Source organism: Glycine soja, unplaced genomic scaffold (genome assembly GCF_004193775.1).
Source record: "Glycine soja cultivar W05 unplaced genomic scaffold, ASM419377v2 tig00104051_1_pilon, whole genome shotgun sequence".
Taxonomy (NCBI): Eukaryota; Viridiplantae; Streptophyta; class Magnoliopsida; order Fabales; family Fabaceae; genus Glycine; species Glycine soja.
Genome location: NW_021144380.1, coordinates 1,925 through 11,252, shown reverse-complemented (window position 1 = coordinate 11,252; position 9,328 = coordinate 1,925). Strand labels below are relative to the sequence as shown.

General features: G+C 40.2%; 1 protein-coding gene across 1 annotated transcript; it reads right to left on the bottom strand.

The window, feature by feature from the left end:
- Nucleotides 1–6,921: 6,921 nt before the first annotated feature.
- LOC114404457 lies at nt 6,922–8,195 on the bottom strand. The gene is made up of 3 exons (XM_028367397.1): nt 7,961–8,195; nt 7,539–7,621; nt 6,922–6,957 (listed from the first exon to the last, which is right to left on the bottom strand). Exons 1-3 carry the CDS (start codon nt 8,193–8,195, stop codon nt 6,922–6,924), a joined length of 354 nt encoding a protein of 117 aa, XP_028223198.1.
- Between the last annotated feature and the right edge of the window lie 1,133 nt (nt 8,196–9,328).

Sequence of the window (9,328 nt, the reverse complement as noted above, 5' to 3'; positions counted from 1 at the left end):
TTCGCACCTTCGGTCAAATGTGTCAAATAGATCTGCCAAGACAGCTACCACCGGACTTTCCTTGCTATGGTGGTATGCAAGGAAAGCGTCGATTGCTGCTAGGTCCACCAAACCATCCACGTTTGGAAAGAGGACGACCCCAAAAATTAGCAAAGCTAACACATCCATAAATGGGACCCAATCTCCTTGATTGGCCATACCCCTCGCCTTGTCTTCTAGGTACCCCCGTGGTAGGCCCGCTATGCCGTTTTGAGTCTGTTTTATGCGGTCCAAACCTCTTGTTGAATCCTTGACCACAGTTGTAATTCTGCTCAAAGAGGGGAGACACCCGGAGGAAAGATATGGTTTTCTTCCCCCGAGAGGACATCCTAAAATTTCCTCAAATTCTTCAATGGTTGGTACTAATTGGAAGTCTCCGAATGTGAAGCACCTCAAAGGCTGGTCGTAGTATTGGGTGAGTGATGCAATGACTTCTATGGACACCTCTGCTATGGTCAACTCTAAGATCTTTCCGTAAGTCTTGCGGAAGGCTTGCATTTGGAGAGGTTCCATCAACCGCCCTAATTCCTTGATGCTGGTGGTATCTAGGCTTTTAACCTTGACTTGGTAGAACCTCTTACCGGTTTGATTTGTTCCCATGCTTACTAAAGTGAGACAAAAGCTGGTGCAAATCAAAACTCCGATATCTCATGGGTGGGATGGATGAATGCATGAAGGAATGCATATGACACAGATGCAATCTAGGAATGCGGGGGCCCGAGGAATTGTCTCCTTCTTAGATATAACGTCTAGGGGTAGCAAAGTGCCCCAACATACGTTTTTAAGAAGGCGACACGGACCCTCCGTTGGTTTGTTTACAGAGGGGATCAAGACAGAACCCATATGCGATGCATATGCAAAAGACGCAATACGGGAATGTACATAGTATGACAATATTCACTGAACATAAGCAAAAGGGTATATGATACTTATGCATGGCAGTGTGAAAAATGACACACAGCGTGTTTGCTCCGTGCCCCTATTTAAGGGACCTATAAGGGAGAGAACTAACTAGGCATTTAGTGATAACCCCCAAGGTAGTCATATCTCTTTTGATAGTTTCTAGAGGTATCATTCTCTTCGAAGAACATATTGCAGCAGTAGGGACTACTAGCAACAATAAGTTTTCAAAGAGAAAAGCTCTAGATGAGGGTTCACTGTAATCAAGCAAGTCGGAGACCTAGCATGATCACAGATTCACCTCCGCTCCTTATGTTCCCATGAACCCGGGTATAGGGCCCTTTTTCACTCACAGTGTGTGCAAATAGTGTTGGTGTTTGTGTGCATCAAATGAATAAATATTTACCTCATGCATACATTTTAAAACGCACTAAAAGAAACAAAGAGTTTATATACACAAGAACATAATGAAGGGAAACCAACAAAGGGATAAGTCATGGTAAAACATTGCACAAGATTAAATGGCCTAACTCTCTAAAAACAGTCCCCAGTGGAGTCGCCAACTGTCGCAACCTACCCTTCGGCGGGAGGGCGACGCGAGACTCGCGGGATGCGTGTTCCACGAAAGGAATACGCGCGGAGTCGCCACCAACGTTTATTTGAGGAAAACGTCGGAAAAACCGGAAAAGACGCGATCTACGAACTTTAAGTAAAAGGTTCGGGAGTTGTATTTGCGCACGGGGAAGGTATTAGCACCCCACACGTTCGTCCCAAGGGACGGCAGGCTTTAATCGAATGTGCAAACGTGACTTTGATTTTTATGTTCCCTTTTTATGTCTTTATATCTTTTATACCCTTTTTATATTTTTCTCTTTTTGTGGTCGACAAGGGTGTTTCCCTTTGCTCCTACGTATTCCTCAATTGCGATGAGGAAATCAGACCTACGTAGTTCTTTCTTATCAAGTGATTCTTTTTTACTTAAGAGGTGATCATTTTAAGGCGTTGGACCTTAAAAATGATCCATTTTACTTAGTAAGAAATTGAAATGACAAACTTCAAAAACCTATTTTTATGGACGAGCTTGACTAGGCGAGTTGATTTTAGCCTTAGTTTCACTTTAGTTATTAGTCAATTCGGTTAAGAATGAGAAATCCCAAAGAGAAAACGTCCGATTGATTTTCCGCTTTATTTTACTAAAAGATTTTTTTTGATTATTATATTATTTTTTACCTCTTTTTTTGATTTCCAACGTGGTTACGGCACGACCGAACGGTCGGAATTTATTTTAGCCGAAGTTAACGGATAATGCAATTCAAACGATCGGTGGAAATTTATTTTATTTTTAAGTTAAGCGAGAAATGACTTAAGTAAAATGGCTTAAGCACGTCAAAAGGGGTATAAAAAGTAAATGAAACGAGAATAAAAATACACGAAACACAATGTGGACCACCATGGGTACATAGAATGAATCGAAAAGCTTGGTTCGAGGTACTTACCCGTTGAAGATCGAAGAACGATGAAGAACGAATGAAGAACGTCGAAGAACGGTTGAAACCTTTGCGAAATTCTTCACGGAAAACGTTACGGAAACGTTTCGGAAGCGCCTCGGCTTAGATTTTCTTCACGGAAACAATTTTTCCAAGCAAATTCGAAAGAGAGAGAAGTGCCTAAGGGGCTGAACCCTTTTCTTCTTCACTTCCTCCCCTATTTATAGCAAAATAGGGGAGATGGTTGCCGCCCAGCTCGCCCAGGCGAGCCAGGTTGCTTCCTCCAGAAGCAACAGCCTTCTGGAGGAATCTTCTGGAGGGCCCAAGTGGGCCTGGTTGCTATTTGCACCCCCATTTTTACTAAGTACACCCCCTCTGCTTTTTTTTTGGTGATTCTTTTTTCGTAAAGCTACGGAAACTTACGAATTTCGTAACGATACTTGTTTTCTTTCCGTAATGTTACGGAACCTTGTGGATTACATAATCATCCCCTTTTTGACTTACGGAATGTTACGGAACCTCACTAACTGTGCAACGATGCTTCCATTTGATTTTCGGTGTGTCACGGAACCTTACAGATTGTGCATCAATATTTTCTTTTGTTTTTCGGCATGTCCCGGAATTTCACGAATTGCCTAATGATGGGTGCCAAGCACCTCACAAGGACCAAAGAAAAGTCGCATGTCATCAAGCAAAGGTCCCGGGACGAAATTAGGGTATGACAGGCCCACTATGCCGTTTCAAGTTTGCTTTACATGATCCAACTCTCTTGCCGAATCCCTGACCACAACTGCAATCTTGCTCAAGGAGGGGAGAAACCCTGAGAAAAGATACGGTTTTCTTCCCCCCAAGAGGACATCCTAGAATCTCCTCAAATTCTTCAACAATCGATACTAATTGGAAGTCTCCAAACATGAAGCATCTCAAAGGCTGGTCATAGTATTGGGTGAGTGATACAACGGCCTCCGTGAATATCTCCGCTATGGTCAAATCTAAAATCTTTCCGTACGCCTTGCGGAAGGCTTGCATTTGGAGAGGTCCCATCAACCGCCCCAACTCCTTAAGTCTGGTGACATCTAGGCCCTTAATCTTGACTTGATAGAATCTTTTTCTGGTTTGATTTGTTCCCATGTTTTACTAAAGTGAAACAGAACCCAGTGCGAATCAAAACTCCGACATCTATCATGGGTGGAATGGATGAATGCATGAAGAAATGCATATGACACAGATGCAATTTATGAATACGGGAGCCCGAGAATTTGTCCCCTTCTTAGATACAACATTTGGGGCAGCACGACGCTCGACGTATGTATTTAAGAAGGTGACACGGACCCTCCGTTGGTTTGCCAAAGAGAGGGGATCAAGACGAAACCCGTGCATGATGCATATGCGAAAGACACAACACAGGGATGTACATAGTACGACAATATCCACAAACAAATATAAGCAAAGGGGTACATGACACTTAGGACTACATGCATGGCAGTGTGAACAGTGGCACACAACATGTTTGCTCCGTGCCCCTATTTTTAGGGACCTACATGGGAGGGAGCTAAAAGGGCTTTTAGTGATAATTCCCAAGGTGGTCATATCTCTCTTGATGGTCTCTAGAGTATCATCCCCTTCGAAGAACATATTGCGGCAGTAGGGACTACTAGCAACAATATGTTATCCAAGATAAAAACTCTAGATGAGGGTTCACTGTAATCAAGCAAGTCGGAGACCTAGCATGACCATAGATTCACCTCCACTCCTTATGTTCCCATAGACCCGGGTATAGGGCCCCTTTTCAACTCACTGTGTGTGCAAATAGTGTTGGTGTTTGTGTGCATCAAATGAATAAATATTTACCTCATGCATACATTTTAAAACACACTAAAAGCATCAAAGAGTTACATATAAGAACGTAAGAGAAATAAAAGAAAACCGACAAAAAAGGAAGTCATGATATTGCACGAGATTAGAAGGCCTAACTCTCTAAAAACAGTCCCCAGTGGAGTCTCCAATTGTCACAACCTACCCTTTGGCGGGAGGGCGACGCGAGGGCTCACGGGTGCGTCTTCCAAGAAAGGAAAATGCGTGGAGTCACCACCAACGTTTATTCGAGGAAAACGTCGGAAAAACCGGAAAAGACGTGGTCTACGAACTTTAAGTGAAAGGTTCGGGAGTTGTATTTATGCACGGGGAAGGTATTAACACCCCACGTGTCCGTCACAAGGGATGACAGCCTTTTAATCAAGTGTGCAAACATGACTTCAATTTTTTTTTATTTTCCCTTTTTTACGTTCTTATGTTTTTTTATGCCTTTTTGTATTTTTTATCTTTTTGTGGTCGACAAGGGTGTTTCCCTTGCTCCTACGTATTCCTCAATTGTGATAAGGAAATCAGACCTACGTAGTTCTTTGAAAACTGAACGTTGGTTAAATTGTTTTTATCCTTTTTTGCAAGATATATTTTTATTGAATGAAAGGTCATTTAAGGCGTTGGACCATTAAACGATCTTTCGATACTTTTGAAAGGAGAGAAAACATTAAGGCATTGGACCATTAATGATCTCTAGGTTTTTTTTTGAAAGAGGTGACAAAGCTATGTGTTGTTTTTAGGCTTTCTAAATCCACGTCCAACCAATAAAAGCGAAAAAAGACCATTTCAAGGCGTTGGACCTTTAAAAATGGTTTTTAGGTGATGACAAAAGCTTGGTTTATGAATTGATTTTAGCCTTAGTTTCATTTTGGTTATTAGTCAATTCGATTAAGAAAAAAAAGCACAAAGAAAAAACGTCCGATTGATTTTTTTTTTATTATTTTATCAAAAGATATTTTTTTATTATTATATTATTATTTTGCCTCTTTTTGGTTTTAAACGTGGTTACGGCATGAAAGATCGGTCGGATTTTATTCTAACAGAAATTAAAAGATATTACAACTCAAATGATCGGTGGAAATTTATTTTATTTTTTGATTAGGCGAGAAAGTGACTTAAATGAATGACTAAAGCACGTCAAAAGGGGGTACGGAAAGTAAATGAAATAAAAATAAAAGCATGTGAAACAAGTGGGGACCACTAAGGGCACATAGAATGAATTGAAAGGTTCGATTTCGGGAACTTACTGGTTGAAGACCGAAGAACAACGAAGAACGATGAAGAACGGTGGAAAAACCTTCGCGAAATCGCCCATGGAAACGTCTCGGAAGCATTACGGAAGCGCCTCGACTTGGATTTTCTTCATGGAAACAATTTTTCTCCACTAATTTTAAGTGATTCTAAGATACCAGGAGGGTTGAACGAATTTGTTCTGCCCTCCTTCCCCTATTTATAGGGGAAAAGAGGGAGGTGGTTGCTGCCCAGCTCGCCCAGGCGAGCTGGGTTGCTTCCACCAGAAGGCACCACCTTCTGTTGGAAGATCCTGGAAGGCCCAAGTGGGCCTGATTGCTATTTGTATCCCCTGTTTACTAAATACACCCCTGCCCTTTTTTTTATTCTTTTTTCGTAACGTTACGGAACTTTACGAATTACGTAACGATACTTGTTTTCTTTCCGTAATGTCATGAAACCTTACGGATTACGCAATGATCCCTTCTTTGGCTTCCGAGATGTTACGGAACTTTACGGATTGCGTATTAATACTTCCTTTTAACTCTCGACATGTCACGGAACTTCACGGATTGCCTAATGATGGGTGTCAAGTACCTCGAAGTGGTCAAGCGAGGGTCTCATCCCAACAAACAGATGGTCCCTGGACGAAATTAGGGTATGACAGATGGTGTGCAATTGAACAGAACCTCATGTGGAGATTTTTGATTTAGAAATTTAGTTGGCAATTTGTTTATTATATGAAAAACCTGTGAGATAGCTTGTGTCCAAAAGAATTTAGGCAAATTGGCATGAAAAAGTAATGCTCTAGCCATAGCAAGAAGGTGTTGGTGTTTTCTCTCTACAACCCCATTTTGTTGGGGTGTCTTCACACAAGAAGTTTGATGGAGAATACCTTGGGAACCATAGAATTTTGCAAGGCAAATTCAGGGCCATTGTTTGGTCTAATGCCTTTAACTCTGACAGAAAACTGAGTTTCAACCATAGATATAAATTGTTTAATATGGTTTGAAACTTCTGATTTTAATTTTAGAAAAAATAATCCATGTGTATCTCCTTTTGTCATCAACAATGGTAAGGAAATATTTATGACAAGAAGTGAAGGATGAGCATAAGGACCCCATATATCCATGTGCAACAAATCAAAAAATTGTGAGGAAATAGTAATGTTGTCAGAAAAAGTCAGCCTTTTTGTTTTGCAAAATGACAAGTGTCACAAGGGTTACAAGTTTGTACAATCAATGGAAGATTACAATTTATTCATTTTCACAAGTTTATATGAAAGAGATGTCCTAACCTATTATGCCCAAACATTGCATTTATTAGAAGGAATGGTATTGATGTTATAATTATAGGAGAACTAAGTTGTTGTGAAGATAGGATGTATAAGCCAGCTCTCAATTCAGCTGCTCCAATCGTCCTCAAGGAAGAGTTTGTCCTGTATGGGAACAACCAGTAGGGTGAAAGTTTAGACAACAATGAAGATTGGCAATTAGTTTTGAAATCAAATTAAATTTGAAAGAGGGAATATACAAAACATGAGTAAGGTAAAATTGATCACTAAAAAGATGGTTTCCTGCCAAGTTGGTTTGAATTTGAAATCCATCAGGTAGTTTAACAAGTATAGGTTTGATTTGTTTGAGACATTGAAAATTAGTTTGGAAAAACACACATGATTAGTAGCTCCACAATCAAGAACCTAAGAGTTTATATTGGAACTATAAGCATGAAGAATAGCACAGATTATATCTAAATTACCATTCTTATGAGAACTAACTAACTGATTAGTGGTGTGAGAGGGAGAGGCTTGAGAGGTTTGCTGCAACAAGTAAAGAAGAGCCTTATGTTGCTTTGGTGTGAAAGCTACAGATGAAGCATCTGCAGATACCTCTTTCGGTCCTAGAGATTATAGATCATCTTCAATTTCTTGATCATCCATAGAATACTGGTGACAGCTCCTCCTCTATGCAAGTGAGGAGGATAACCATGTTTCTTGTAGGCAAGTGTCTACCATATGACCTGATTTGTTACAATAAGTGCATATTTTTGTGCTTCTGCCTCTACCTCTTCCACCTGATGTATAGCTTCCATGACCTCTACCTCTGCCATAAGTACCATTGTTGGTATCCAATTAAGCTAAAACTCTAGAATCATCAAATTGAAGAACCAATTGCCTTTGTTGTTGAATGAGGATATAGAAAACTTTGTCTAAATCAGGGAGGGGGCCCATCATCATTATATTTGACCTTACTGTAGAGTATTGGTCATTGAGGCCCCTTAAGAATCTAATCACATAATCACCTTCTCTGTGACTCTTAACAATAGGAATGAGTTCACAGGAACAAACAATAGCACATGTGCATGAAGGAATAGGGCGAAAATTGTCCAATTCTTGATTAAACCTTTCAATTTTGTAAAGTAAGTAGTGATATTGGCATCACCTTGTTTAAGTAGATAAATTTCTTCTTGTAAGTCACTGATCCGAAATACATCTCCTTGGTAATAATGTTTCTTGAGAGTATTCCAGCTATCCGATGCATTCTCCATCCACATGATGGTTTGCAAGATTTCTGGATCAAGAGACTGATGAAGCCATGAAACCACCAAGGTATTACAATGATCCCATAGAGCGAAATTGGGATCATAAAGAGCAAGACGAGGCAAAGAACCATCCATAATTGGACCTTTTTCTTGGTCTCAAAGCAAGAAGCATAACACGCGACCATGAGTGGTAATTTCCACCACTGAGAACCTGAGCAACAAGTACCACACCGGGATTCTCATTTGGATGAGTATAATAGGGATTCAACAAGTTTGTAAGAGCTGCATTATTGACAACAGCTTTTTTAGCCATGATTAACCGAGGAGGAAGCTTGAAGAATAGCGATTCAGGATGAAGAAAGTGCAACGGCAACAATGGTTGCAAGAAGGATCAATCAAGGATCACAGCGAAGGAAGATTTCAACTGATACCATGTGAAAAGAATAGGTTTAGAAGAGAAAGAGCATTGTGCTCATGATTTCTTATTATTCAACTCACCAAAAATACAAGGACAAGGTATATAAAGCTAACTGACTAAGCTAACAACTACTAAGCCATCAATACAAGTAACAGAAAACTAACAAACTAGTAACAGAAAACAGAACTCAACAGTATTTTTTAAAAAGATTGATTGACAAAAGCTAAGTTTGGTCATCCAGATATATATATATATATATATATATATGATTTTGAAAAATAAATTGCCAAAAGTCACAATTTTTTAAAGTGACTAGTTTTTAAGAGAGTCACAACTTTTAACTTGTTTTTTCAGGAGCCATCAAATGCTATAAATATGTGACCATGGCACGAATTTTAAGAGATTTCATTCAGTTATTCTCAACATCTTTCTAAGAGTTTTTTGTTCAATACTTGTGTTGAATATCTTTTGGGGTTTCTGAATTAGATTTGTATGCATCATTACTAAATATTTTTTCCTTGTTTTAGAAGTCAGCAGACATAGACTAGACTAGGCTGTCACATAGACTAGGCTAGGCTGTCTTTTCCCCCTTTCTCTCTCTTATGCTTTGTACTCTATAAATTGTAAGCTGAAACATGAATATCATAAGTCCTGTGACTGAAATTTCCTCACATTTAAATTCAAGTTGGTATTAGAGCGGGTTCCGGCCACCATCGTCGCCGCTGTCACCGTCTGCCGCCTCCGGCCATTGTCCGCCGCCACCTCCGGCCATTGTCCGCCGCCACCTTCGGCCACCGTCTGCTGCCGCGGCCGCCGCACTCCGGCCGTCGGAATCTCGCCAAATTGTCTT